General features: G+C 36.5%; 1 protein-coding gene across 1 annotated transcript in view; it reads left to right on the plus strand.

Annotated features, from left to right (window-relative positions):
- Positions 1–14,793, plus strand: part of LOC126482357 (uncharacterized) — a 238,508-nt gene that overhangs the window by 163,604 nt on the left and 60,111 nt on the right. Inside the window, exons 7-9 of the mRNA XM_050106441.1 lie at positions 1,096–1,290; positions 11,145–11,339; positions 12,747–12,893. Of these exons, the coding sequence (XP_049962398.1) occupies positions 1,096–1,290; positions 11,145–11,339; positions 12,747–12,893 (537 nt within the window). The remainder of the gene's footprint in view (positions 1–1,095; positions 1,291–11,144; positions 11,340–12,746; positions 12,894–14,793) is intronic.

Consider the following 14,793-nt stretch of genomic DNA (forward strand, 5'->3'; position numbering starts at 1 on the left):
GCATTATGGTAGCCCCTTCCCAGTGACAGTGAAAATCTCCCAATATAAAGCTGATATCAGCATAGCTGATATTGGCTGGTGTCCAGAAAGTGTAGTTCTTCTCTTGTGGCTCGTACAAGAATTTGATGCAGTACTGTGGTTTGCACTTGGTAAGCAGCTCTGCTATCTCTCTTCACCACCGAGACTGATATGATGTTGAGAACAGGCTTGGAAAGAATGTCGCTACCAGACAACCTGTGTTATCTGTCTAGGATGATTTCCACACTACTGATGTTGGGTTGACACATAGAAGTCTCCATGTGGGGTCTCCTGGACTAGTTGAATTTTACATTCATAACCTTTACACATGACAGCTATTAAAATTTCTTTATTATTATATAGTACCTCAATTTTTATATCATAATAAAAAAAGCTGTTGAAGCAAGCATTTCTTGGGTGTGCCTGATAGTGGATCTAAACATTCTTCAAGGAGGCTGCTTCTTTGCACTATGCCACACTACAGCTACCCAAGTATCAAGTAAAAGATTTTAACTGATGTAGCAATAATTTTTTTATTTTTTTTATTTATAAAATCCCATATCTTCCTCGGATGTGTGAAATCAGACTCATGGTAGAGATAATATTTTTCAGGTAAGTTTAATTTTCAATCCGTAATTGGAGGATCTGTTTTGTTTTAAGTGTTCAGTGAATGGAAAAGTTAATGGGACTTTCTTTGTAATTAAGTAAACAAAAGCAACTTCTCAGAATTTTCTTTCAGCATTTATTAATGCTTTCTGTTTAATGTTAACTGTATCTTATACATGAATGATACTTTGTTGCAACATAAAAATCAATTTTACCACATATCAGATGTGTGTAGGCACTCATATTTCACTTGTAACACTGTACTGTTTTTGGTTTGACTATTATGGTACATTTTTCAGTATCCATTGACTGTACTGTCACTCAAGAAACATAAATGCAAATGCTTATTTTCAAATTTGAAACTGACTTCTTTCATTTTGTGTACCCTTGTAGTATAAGGTAAATGCTGTGTCATATGCAGTTTATTTATTTAAATGAACATTATTTTTACACACTATGCTTTTGTTAAAGGCGAAGAAGCAGATCAAGAAGTTTCAGTCCTCAGAGTAGAAAATATAGTATTACAGCGAGACGAAAGTACCCTGAATGTCCCAGAAATTCAGAGAGTCCATTAAGACTGTCTCCGGATGTTAGAAGTAATTCACCACTTGAAAGAAAACTTTCACGACGTCTAAAAAAATTGTCATCACTTAGAAAAGACTCAAGGTAATGTTAATTACTGTATATGCATTGTAACTTGGCCTTTCACATGGATGTTGTGGTGAGCACATGCAAGCAATCTCTGCCTTTCAGATATAGTACTCTTGCCGGGCAGGTGGCATATAAAACAAATCTGCACCTGTAGTTTGTATTTCTACAAAAGCAAAGGTATTGCATGAAGGTAACAGTAATTTGAAGGATTTATTTATTTGTTTTATTTTATTTTTCTATAAAAACTGAGATCATTTTGCTACAGATTACAAAATACTACTGTAAACCACTACCACAAACAGTATTTGCTGCTAACCAAGATTGGCACTGACAGGAAAATAGACAACACTAGCTGACTTTAACAAGTTCCTCTGTTCGAAGCACCTTCCATGAGAAGTATCAAGTTGTAGTGAACAGATAGTAGAATACATAATAATGGTAATCATAAATTTTTAATTAACACCTTGAATAAAATAAAGCTGCAAACCCGAAACTTTGTGATGGTATTGACCCTTCTCTACATATTTACTATTCAATGTGACAGTTTTTTCCATGGTAGATGTCTTGGTAGAGACAGTAGTTGTAGATGTTTGCATTTTTCTGGGTTATGTGGTGTCTGAGCACAAAGACCTCCACTTCTCTTGTGAATCTGGGTTCTGTGCAGTGAGATGATTTGCCACTTTGATCTTTATCATTCAGATTTCTTTGACCACCCTGGAAGCATCTCTGCCACCTAATCACTCAGCGTGGAGTGTTGCAGCATTGTTCCCCTTCATATGCTGAAAACAAATTTCTGCACGATACTCCACTTTATCAGTGGGCTGTGCCATTGTGTTTTGACTCTTCTGTCAGCTTGTTTCTGACTGTGGCATGGGGATTTCAGTGTGTACCAGGATTGCGGAGGTGTAACTAATAACAAATAAAAAATTTTGTTATTACCTTTTGCAGTAGACTCATAAGGCTTCAAATTATTGTGTGTGTGTGTGTGTGTGTGTGTGTGTGTGTGTGTGTGTGTGTGTGTGTGTGTGTGTACTCCTAAGAACTAATATAAACTTGTAAAACACACACACACACACACACACACAAAGATGACTTCAGTCTCTCTGTGTTTGGTAACTAGTCATTAATGTTAAAAATCAAGGAAGTTTTATATAAAAACATAAATATATAACAAAAACAACCATCTGTGCTGTATTGGCTCAGATAGCTGCCGTTTATGTTGCTATTTTAATGTAACATTTGCATAAGTTCTGTTATTAGTGCTCTGCATGTCTTTGTACTGAAATTACTTTTTAGCTTAAAAACAAACAATGTTATTCAGTTTATAATTTATGAATAGTGCCGCAAAAGATTTTGCAATGTTTTATGGGAGTTCTTTGAAAATCAAGAAAATTATTACACATACCCTGTTTTTCCGAATGATTGAAACAAAAAGAAGGAAAGTAGTCATCAGTCTGAAGATGATTTTCTTGAGCACCGTAGTGCTTTACTAAGCATCATCCTGTTAGAGGGAGACTTACGGTGTAATGTGGGTTCTGAACCACAGTGCTGCTTGGTTTTTTTCACATCAACAAACATAGCCAGAGAGATGAAAGAAGTGATAAGTGACAGATAAAAATCCTAGGATTGATTGGGGGATTAAATTCAAGACCTGTGGATTTGTAATCTGACACTTTCCCACTGAGCCACCGAACCACATCCAAATGAACTACTATGCATAAAAAAGTCTGTAAGACATGGGCTGCCACCATGCACTTGTGTAAGAAATATCAGTTATCATAATTGTCAGGAGGTACACATGTAAAAGTATCTGCTAGATCTGGTGAAAGTCATACAAGGCAGAAAGTAATGAAATACTCTGTATTAAAATCTCTTGCTTGACTTGTTCCCCATCCATGAAGGCTCTCCTTCATCATTATATTTATGAAATACTATGTGTGACTGAATGAATCACGCTTGTATCCTCACTTCATATAATGACTAAATTAACGTGACAGTCAAAAAATCTCACATTGTGCAACCTTTTTGTATTTTGATAATATTTAGAATTGTTTTAGGATTTGAATTCCAGGCATAGCCTCTTTTGATTTTTCACTGAAATATGAATTACTAGCTGTTACCTACAGATGCACTCGCATTTCAGTAGTTTCGTTACACTCAGTAAATAAGCTATTGTACATGCAGTTATGCCTGTTGCCTTCACGCTGCTCCAATACACAACACGGCACATGCAGCATTTCTGCTAAGCAGTATGTGTGGGGTGTGCATTTATGCATCAAGCTATTGATGTAGCTATATGTTATACGTGTACATTATGCAACTAATTCAATAATTTTTTTTACGTTGTTTATGTGCACAGATCCAAAAAAAGATGTTCTATTCTCTACTTAACCCCCCACCCCCTCCTTTTTTTTAAGTAGCTTATGTTATTCCTCATCATTCAAGCTATTTCCATACAAAATTCGCCAAAATTGGTTCAGCTGTTTAGTTGTGAAAAGGTAACAGAGTTACTTTCACTTTTATGATATTAGTATGGAAGTATGGATTAATTCCTATTAAAGTTATGGGATATAGTCAAATGCTACTATAGACTAAGTTCTTAAAACATGGGGAAAAAACTGTGTGTTAATTCCATATTCGTGATCAATTCTGAACATAGCCTTCCATGAAATATTAGTTTCTAAATTCGAATGCCTGTTTATATACTCAATATATCAATGGCTACACCAACAAACTTGCTGTTGTTATACTAGTTTACTGTACATTATTTCCTCTGTGACCTCTTGCTGCATGTTTCTGCTCTTCTCTACTGTATCAAGATTACTTTGTACAGAAGGGAGAGTTGGATAATTAAAAAAAAGATGACAGTAAGGTATAAGCGGCAGAAGTGAAATTCTTGAGGACTACAGAAGATGGTATTTAATAAAGAATGAATATGTCCAAAGTGAGTTGACTGTACGTGTTACTAATGAGAAAATAACTGAATGCGTAGAGAGATGGTAACAACATGTGAATATAATGAAAGGAGAAAGACTAGCCAAGAAAATACTGAACTACAACCTGAAAGGAAGGAGAGACATAGATCGAACAAGGAAATGATGAACAAATACCTTGTGAAGATGGAACATACATAAGTGTAACCCTTGTATGTAAGAAATCTATGATGATGCAGATCTACTTTCTTAAACCCAGCATCAAGGAATGCTGATTTCACCACATCTTTGCTGGTGTTAGGTTTCCCAGGTTTTTGCCAGAGACAACAAGAAGTTGAAGTTTCTGAACACCATTCATTGTGGTGTAGGACTGACTATATACATTGTTCCAAGCCACAAATTGGTGGTGAAGTTAATGTCATTCTGATGTAAGCTTCATTCACATGCTAGTCATCAATGAATTAAAGCAATTCATTATAATAACATTACTTTGTAATGTTTAACAGTTTTCAGCATTAAAAAGCTCTGGCATGTCATTCAGTTTTCCTCACAGTTTAAAGAGTTTTTACACATGCTTTCAATTGTAATAAGGGTAGAGCTAGTTCAGCAATCCATCGTAATTTTAAAATTGTATGGCCTGTCTTCCCATGAGGTTTTTATGTAATCATCATTATTTTATTTAAAATGTGTTACTGTATAGTATTGTAAAATTTTTGCTTTATGTTTAAGAAAAAAAAATTACTTCTATTGCTCATTGACAGTCAGAGTATATGATCTACAGAAGGATTATGATGTTTCTGCAGATGATTAACAGTAATCTTATTGTTTGCTGTCTGGATAGTAATGAGTATTGCCATTTGTTCTAAATATTTAAGTCCATAACTATTGCAGCCAGCAACTTATTAAAGTTCACTACAGAATGTGAAGAAATGACTTTCTCTGAAATTTGATGTGATTATGCAGTACTGTGAAATATGAAGTGAAAGACAATTTCTATTTTCCATTCAGAACTGTCAGAAATCCATGTGTTAATAGAGCTTGCAATAAAATTATTTCATTTATTGTTAACTGTAAGCTGTTTTTCTATTCTTCGCATAACGGTGGCTACAACACTTTTGTGAGCTGTTTTGTGGAAGGCAATTTGCACCTAGTGTTTGGCTTTGAAACTAACTCATTGAACTCTTCATTTTCTACCACTGTGATTAAAAATACATAATTGTCCAGTTTCAAATAATTCCAGGTTGGAATATCAGTGATACAAGGAAAAAATAGATTGCTATTACAGTATAATGACTATATTAGGTTGCAGACAGGCCCAACGAAAAGAGACTTACACATTAGCTTGTGGCCAAAGACTTTCTCAGAAAAGGAAATACACACACACACACACACACACACACACACACACACACACACACACACACACACAAAAAAAAAGCAAGCAAGCAAGCACATCTCACACGTGCATGACCATCATCTCCAGGATTCCGGACTGGAATGCTGAAATGAACATTGCTTTTAGAGGATTCTTAGGAAGACTTGTGTGTAGCTACATATCACATCAGTCAGATGTTTTACTGCATGACAAATGGTAACAGTTCTCAGAAACTGTTGATTATGACAACTCATATTGGGAATATGTCAGTACTTGCCTAATTTTTGTGCACATTTAGAAATGCCAAAGTGCCCCTTACATGATGGGTGTACCATATTAGCTCTGATAAAGAGGTAGAAGGGGTACAAACACACAATAAATCTGACGGTGGGTGTTGATGGTACAACAGAACATTATTGTGCAACGTATAGTGCCGTGCTGTATTACTTGAAGTATGTTGCAGCAATGCCTGTCTGACTTAACGCCACCTGGGATCAGCACCTTGTGAAGATTCCATATTTCTACACATGTTAGATAGTACTTTCAGAAAGGTGGAGCCTTGATTAGAACAACTTTAAAACTGGATATTTGTTCAACTAGTTCTTAAAATTCTGGGAGACCTTGTGGTAGCCAAGATAAAGTGTCTGAAATAATGTTATCCTTTCCACTGAAATGAATGCTTTCAAATTTTACTCCTATTCAGCTAAAGACCAGTGTGCTAGATGCATATGGAGAAGCATGCAGCTTAAGAAAAAGTTTAATGCTTTGTGGTTACAGAAGACTTTCACATGATTACCATAAACATAATAATTGAACTCTTTTAATGTCCAAACAACTGGCAGAGCTTGTAGTTCATTTACAAAATAGACTCTTGAGTCCCAAAAAAATGTGATTGCCAAATATGATGACTCTAACTTCAGGTTTATCGTTATGGTTTCCATTTGGAACAGACAAGCCCCAAGATCAACAAGATCAAAACAGGAAGCATCAGTCGTCAGGCAAAATTCCTTAGATATATCAGGATGTTGTACTAACCGTGAATTTAGAAGAGTGTGTTTGATTGCATCAGATGCTGCTTGAATTTTTTTGACCAGAGCCACATAGTATTTTTCCTCAGTAATTTGAGTAAAGCATAATTGTTCAATAATACATTGAGCACAGTAATGATTATTCAAACTCATGTCCTCTGCGTAGAGGGGGGAGCGGCTGTCCATATACGATACCTCTACACCCAAAAATCTAACTTCAACACCTTGGCAAAATTTGCCATGCCCTACATTACTTCTTATTGGGAATAAGACACCTCTTTCCCACATTCATATAACAAACATATACTACAAGAGATATCGATAAGTGCATTCCTCTCTTCTAGGAATCCTATTCCCCAAATGCAGCTCACCAATATATTTCCCATGACAAAGAACTTACTTATTATGGTTCTACTTCCTGTCCGAACAACCACATGAGTCTGCATGCAGACATTCTTAAAATTAGCTCCTAATATTCTACAGTTTCAGACAAGGAGAGTATCAGGTGTAGATGACTCTCAATTTTTTTAAATTAATTCAAAAGATGTGACATTCGTAGCTGCCCCTGCATCAGTTATCACAGTGGTAGGTATGCCATCCAAAGTGGCATAAAATACAGCTTGGACGACATCATTATTCTGCTTTCTGCACATTGTAGGTTCCATTCATTGTTTGTCCCAGATATCTTTACCATCATTATATGGTCACTTGACTTGCTCCCTACTCTTACTGCAACCATCAAACAAGGGCAAAATGGGATCGCACTTAATTTGATGCAGCTGAGATGCTAGGTCATTTCTCGTCTACGATTTCAATTGGTCTTACAATTGGGTGTTACCACCAGTTTTACTCCATCACATTGTTAAATGCAGGTGCACTTTATTACTGTCTTATTACAAACTGTTTGTATCGTATTTCCAATGTTTGGATGCCAATTATTCCACTGACTATTATTCCAGAGATGTGGGTTATTTCCATTCTGAAAATACCCAGGGCTGTACCTTGCAACATCTTGTGTACACTTGTTGAAAGATGGCAAGTTGACACTATCATTTGGCCAGTTATTTGTACCATTTCAATGAAGCAGCACTGTGCTGCTGTTTCTTCCATTACCATTTCTATTACAGTTATAGTAGTGATTTTTACCATTTACAACAGACACACTATTACTGTTACCATTGTATGACTTGGTCTCTTCATGTGAGAGGTCAACACAATCAAAGATTGATGTGAGAAGATCCATGTCAGTGTTGTGTATGTGTATCAGCTTTTGCTTAATATGAACAGGGTGTTTGGGTGTTATAAGCCATATCACCTCATGTTGTGACATAGGTTCATACCAGTAACGAGAAGGTGCTCCTGAATTTTAGTGGGCCAATAATTGAATAGGGAGGCCTTCTATAATTGTGCATAAGAATGACAGGGATCTGCTGTTTCACTGGCCCACAAGGCACCATCTCCTTGACTGTATGTGGGCACAAATTGTATTGTCTAAACAGCTATCGACTTATTTGGCATCACACCCCGAAAACTTTTAATAAAAATAGCCAGTTGTGGGTTTCTCTTATCGGGGTGAACATCTGAAATTGTCTATATTTTAGAAGACTCTCCTCAATAAGTATAGAGGATAAACCATTAGCCACCGCACATCACAAAGCGGTTGACTTGCTGGTGGTTACATCTGTTTACATCACGTGTCGCGATGAAACAGTGTACGTTTCAGTGGGTCGAATAGCAGCAGGCATTGCATGTTTGACATGTCTTAATTTTATTTACTTCTTCAGTCCTGTCATCATGCCATTGTGATGATTTAAGTATCATTTACTTCGTTAGATTCGGTCTGTCCTCACAAAGTGTCATTGGTAGTGTGTTGCACTACTATAGGTAGTTCTTTCCATAAGCACTCTCTAAACTGATCATCTTTTTGATTTAACCAGTGAAGGAAGTGAAGCATGATATTTTTACTCTTTCCATTGGACTTTGCTGTCTTTCTTACTCAACGGCAAGATTCTATACATGTCCAGCGAGGAGCTAAATGGTTCCTTCTAAAGCTCCCTGAGCTATTTATATTTGATCAACGTGTCTGGAGAGTTTAGTCACAGTCTCTGGCAAATGCTTTCTTAAGTTCAGAAATTTTCACCCTCATGCTCTGATAATTGTTTTTTTAACTGAGAATTAAGTCTTGTTTCTAGTTCAGATGCTACTTGTTCAAAATTTGTGTACCCATTGGAACTTAACTGTGCAGTTACTTTAGTATGCATTTCAGAGGCAGTCCACTCAAGGTTCGTGTTCATTTGTATCATTTGCTTTTTAGCAACGCTCTAAATTCAAGCATAGCATCACTTTAAAAAATTTACAAAGCTCGGTAAATGATCCAGGTAAAGGGTAGGACCTGCTTCCGTGGACTCTACCAGTAGTTCAGTTCTGCTTATCACGGAATTCACCTTTTCCATTCAGAGACCTCATATTTCTTGTTCATCTGCTAACAATTCCACATCGCTGCTCTCAACAGAAACTATTTCTTTAGGCCTTCTGACGTTTACATATTTATTTGATTCAAAATAATTTTTAGATACTTGTGAAAATGGCTAAATACCTTCGCTATTCACTGAAATAAGTAGTAGCACACGACTTACAATTAAACAGTCAACTAAAGCTGTTGAAATATACGTGCTAAAATTTTGTTATCGCATCGACCATAATCTCGACTGAAAATTCCTGTATTCTGTTTACATAAAAATTTTGAAAAATATCCTGTGCCTCTGTGGTGCATGTTCCATTACATACCATTCCACATCCATACAAAACACACACTGATAAGTGATAGAACAGTAATCCCTTTGCCTTTCATTGTTAGTGCCACATACAAATGCATAATTCATTATCTCAAAAAATTTGAAACAGTTTCCTGTTATCTTCAGGATAAATTTGATCAATATTCTCTCTCTTTTTCTTTAATGTTTTCAGAATAATCTCTCTCCTTCAGCTGTTGACCATTAAAAAAGAACATAAGTTTTTGAGTACACAGTAATAAAGGACATGAAATTACATACATACATAAGGTTGAATTCAGTATGTCGTGTCAGGGTCACTAGTGTAATATGACCTGCTACTACTGTAGTGAATAAGTAGACCCCACCTACCTTACTTAAAAGTTACTATAGAATGGACAGACCATGTTAAAGAAAAAAAAATCAAATTAATCTTTGCCTTCAATACAAGTCTAATTGCAATGGCTATAGCAGATATTTCTTCTTTTAAATCAAATACTTTAAATATCAAGGGGGTTTTCAGTCAGCTTTCATGTAATTAGAAAATACCAGCTAGGTTGACAGTCTTTATGGAATCGATCTATTTAATAATTGTGTGACTATGTGATTATTGAACAGTATTATTTACATGAAAATCTCGTTTAGTGCAATATTTGGATATCATCTCTTAGTTCTGTTGGTTCAGTTTTTAAAGTGTTAGTGAATAAACTGGAACGAAATGGCACTCAACATTATCAGGTGAAATGAATCAATTCCATTTTAAGGAAGGCCATATTTAACATTACCTGATTATTTCTTTCATTAATTTCTATGAAAGGTAATTTTGAATAAGTTTTTTTGCACAATCTTGGAGTGGATTGTTATTCATTTAAGAGAAAATTACATATAACTCCCGTTTCACCTGTGTGACAGCCAGTGTAACAATAACATATGAAAAACAGACATTAAACCATTTATTTACCGAAAAGACAACAATATACTTTATTATGAGTTACAAAATTGTTGTTCTTAGACTTCCTAATTTTAGTGTTTCTGCTTTTACTTTTCATTGTAGCGTGATGACAGAAAGAAACCATAGTGTGTTATGGTATTTGGGGCTTTCAAAAAAATAAATTAATTAAATAAATAACAACATTACAAATCTTATTTTGCTATTCTTAAACCAAGTGTTAGTGATGATTAACTTATGCTGTGTGCAAAGTTCTACCAGGTGGCTGTCTCTTTCATTCCTTTCTCCCAGTCCATATTTCGCCTGTTATTTTTCCGTCTTTTTCTTTTCCTCCTATCAACTAACAGTCACCCATCACAATTAAATTTTCCTCTCCTTTAACTGTCTGAGTAATTTCTTTTATATTATTACTATACAATTTTTTAAATCTCTTCTTCATCTGCAGAGCTAGTTGGTATATAAACTTTGGATCTATTGTGGTCAGTGTTGGTTTCTTATTTGACTTGGCTATGATAATGTGTTCACTATGGTGGTCATAGCAGCTTACATGCATTCCTATATTCTTATTCATAATGAGATCTGACCTGGTATTACTCTTACATAATTTTGTATTTATAGCACTGTACCTCCTTCACAAAAAGTTCATCTCATCTTGCCAACGAACTTCGCTAATTCCCACTATATTTAACTTTGATCTCTCCAGTTCCCTGTACGATGTGGTATGGTATATAAAAATGACATGGGTTAAATGAAAGCATACTGTTTGTATTCTGTACCTTGTATTTCAGTTATTTTTAATTGCTGCTATTACAGATGGGGTCCCAACTCAAGAAGTTCTAGTCCCAAAAACGAAAGAAAATCAACAGAAAGAAAATTAGACTTTGAAAGTCTCATAAGTTCCAAGAGTCCAAAAAAGTCTCCTCCAACTACTAGAAGTAATTCACCGCCTGCAAAAAATACCTCTGAAAGTGTAAAAAAATCACCAAGTCCAAGGAGGTCTGTGTCAAGGTAATATTATGTAGAATATATGAGAGTGTAATTTTCCATAACATGTTTTATCATCAACATTAAAGCTTTTGAACAGATGTATACTTGTTCCTACACTGGAGAAGTGGGAATAATAGTATGTATAGTAGTAACAGATTTTCTGTGATGTAAAACCAGTCATAAAATTGAGGGAACCTTTTAGAAACTCGAGAAAAGCAAGTATCAACAGAAATGGAGAAACTTTTTATATTGGCTACATTTTTGAATTAGTGGCTATCATTATAACCTGAAATCCTGTATTTGTGACAAAGGATAATCCCCGCCAAAATTAAGAGGGGTACATGATAAGGTAGCACTTTGTTGATGGATTATTCTGCTATTGCTTCAGCTTTTATATTGGAGGATTGGATTCAAATTGCAGCCCTATTTCCCTGAATTTATTAAGGTAAATGCAAAAATCGTTCCTTTGAAAAGGGCATGGCCGATTTCCTCCCCCCATCCTTTTCCACTCTTGAGTTGTGGTCCATATCTAGTGGCATTGTTGGTAATGAGATATTGAGCTGTGGTGTTCCTGTCTATCTTCCAACTGCAGTTCATTGTGGCATGGACCAGACAAGAGGTGATGTCAAATGATCCCGGCCACAACAATCCATGAAGGTTGCTCAGATTTTGTGGGTGTTTGATTGCTCTTTATATTTCTTTTTGATATAGTCACTATTTTAAAACCAGTGGAATGCATACATTGTCATGTTGTAAACCAAAGCTAATAATGCAGACTACAAATTTTGTTTGTTCAGCATTTGGAGATGGTTGTTCTGATTCATGATACTTATCACTTTAAGCTAAGGATCAGATTCCATATAATTAGAATATTATTGGATATTATGCAACCTGTTGTTTCATCCCTTTATGCATAGCCTTACTGAAAGGTTGCATAATACACAAGAGCTACAGGATGCCACACTTCATTCTCAAAGAAGCAATAATATGATTCATATGACTATATTACGTATTTCTGATACTTCATGGTCCCATGAAGTGTAGTTGTCAGTTTGTGGGATGAATTAGCAGGGTATCTTGAGTACACTTCTGAGCAAAATGTCTTGAGATATTTTTCAAAATGGCCCCTGAAGAACCAACAATGGGATTTGGCATTGAGGGCGTTTGTAGACACAAGCTTTGATATGCATAGGTGGTTCCAGTCAGTCATAGTAATCTTTTGGTCGCAAATATGAAATGAATTTCTTGTAAACCAAGAAGTTGAAGCCTGCTAGTTAACCATATGGAAATTTACTTCCAGGGCTCTCTTTATTTTAACTTTTATCAGAAAACATATCTACTTACGTTATTTGATGTATTTACTCACTGTTGAAGATTTGCTTGTAAAGTGTTTTAATGTTAATCAACAGAAATTGTTTTTTATTCCAGGCAGAGCTCTAGTCCCAGCAGAAGAATTTCATCAAGTCCAGTTGCACAACAGCCTTCTGTATGTCCTACGAACATTTCACCAAATTCAGGGCCTGTTGGAAACCCAGAAACAAATTCTGTATGCCTGTCCAAGTCCTCAAGCCCAAGGTGTTTATCGAGATTTCAATCATGAACTTAAATGTCTTTTTTTTTTAAATCAGATCTCTCTCCATGGTGAACATTGTTCCACATAATTTCTATATGTTGGGATAGAAAAGACTGAAAAATCTACAAATTGATTATTAAATAATTTAATTACACCTTAGTGGATTATTTAAATACAGTAAAGGAAACTCCTAAGTGGAGTATAACTAAAGGAGGGAATAAAAATAACAAATCTCATTATTGTTGAAGTGTTAATCAGTCAGAAAGCATATAAACAAGACTGTCAACATTGCTGAGCTTTCAGAGAAAAACAGACTACAGATACACCTGTGTGACGACCGTTTCCCTGCTGCCTATACTGCAACACAGGTAGGGGCAGAGATATAGAGTGGCACTATGGCATGGAGTAGTGGAGTAATGGTTTGTGAAGGGGAGACAGAACAGAGGAAGAGGGAGGCTGAGGAGAAGAGGGCATGAATGGGGTTTTAGTAAGATGGGGTTGTGGAGGTTGAGCACAGGATGATTACAGGATCAAACAGTGTGTTTCAAAAACTATTCCCATCTACATCATTGAGAGCAGCTGATGTGTGAGCAGGTTCCATATGGTATGGTCGTGAAGCAACCAGTGACATTGAGTGTCGCTCATTCAGTTGGATGGCTGGTCTGTTGTAAGGCTTGCAAAATTCATTACAGAAGTTACAGTAGAGCCACATAATTATAGGAGGTTTCACAGCTGGCCCTTCCACTGACAGGGTAGGATAGGATAGGATATGCCTGTGACAGGACTGGAGTAGGATAGCTGCATTGGATAGATCCTGTACCTCCACAGGAGCACAACCTATGTGGCAAGGGGTTGGGTGCAGGTGTGGCATAAGGGGCATATGTGGATGTGGCAAATAAAAACTTTGTACACAAAGTTTGAGGGATTAAGCCTCCTTTATGGGTGCCACCTATTCTTTCACAGTGAACTTCTGATTCTCAGATAGCACTAATCCCTGTCCCCCACTAACTTGATACAGAAACAAATCTCTGTTCTTAGACATCTGTGCAGCACCTAAGATCCCAGCTCAAAATACTGCCTCTATGCAACCCAAACTACTGACACACTATCTCTTGTATTGGAACCCTTACCCTCCGGCATCTGGATTACTATTCCAGCCACTGTTCTCAAATATTTTCCATTACACTTAAAGCTTACTCTCACTTCAGAGTACTACCGCCCAACAATACCAATCCTTCCCCCAGAAACCCTCTTATCTACCCTTCATAGTGCCCAGGCCCTACCTTGCTGACCTTTTCCATCAGCCAATTTGCCCAAAACTTGCTCTCAGCATCTCACAAAATCCAGAACCCAAATAAAAGCAAAACACTGTTGTCAGCCTGTCTACTAAAAATCTAAATTCATAAAAATTTCAGTTTACCCAAAGACCTAACTTTCAGCCCCATACCCAAAAATAATCATGCAGATTTTCTCAAGGACCTACTATTTTTCTCCAAATCCCTGCAGTGGAAACACTTTTTTGCCACCAACCAAGGCCAACCAAACTCCAACATTGAATTTGCCCACTCCAAGATAACACTGTTCAGCCATGACCCGCCCCCACTCCCATTTCATCATCCCTGGTTACCTGGCAGGAATTCCACAACTCCAACTTGGCCCCACCCTCCTTTCCTACGTTACTTCCCAATAACACAAACCTCTCAACACAGGAAATAACAGGCACCCACAAACTTAAGACTGACCTCAGTTAGATTCCCAAATTACCTTAGATTACCAAATTACCTGGTTGACGTTCATTGATGATATCCTAATGATTTAGCCTCAGGCCCATTACACACTGTTCTCATTCCTCTACAGAGTCAGCACTGTCCCTCCCACCCGCTTAACCTGGTCCTACTCAGA

The sequence above is a fragment of the Schistocerca serialis genome, chromosome 1 (genome assembly GCF_023864345.2).
Source record: "Schistocerca serialis cubense isolate TAMUIC-IGC-003099 chromosome 1, iqSchSeri2.2, whole genome shotgun sequence".
Lineage (NCBI taxonomy): Eukaryota > Metazoa > Arthropoda > Insecta > Orthoptera > Acrididae > Schistocerca > Schistocerca serialis.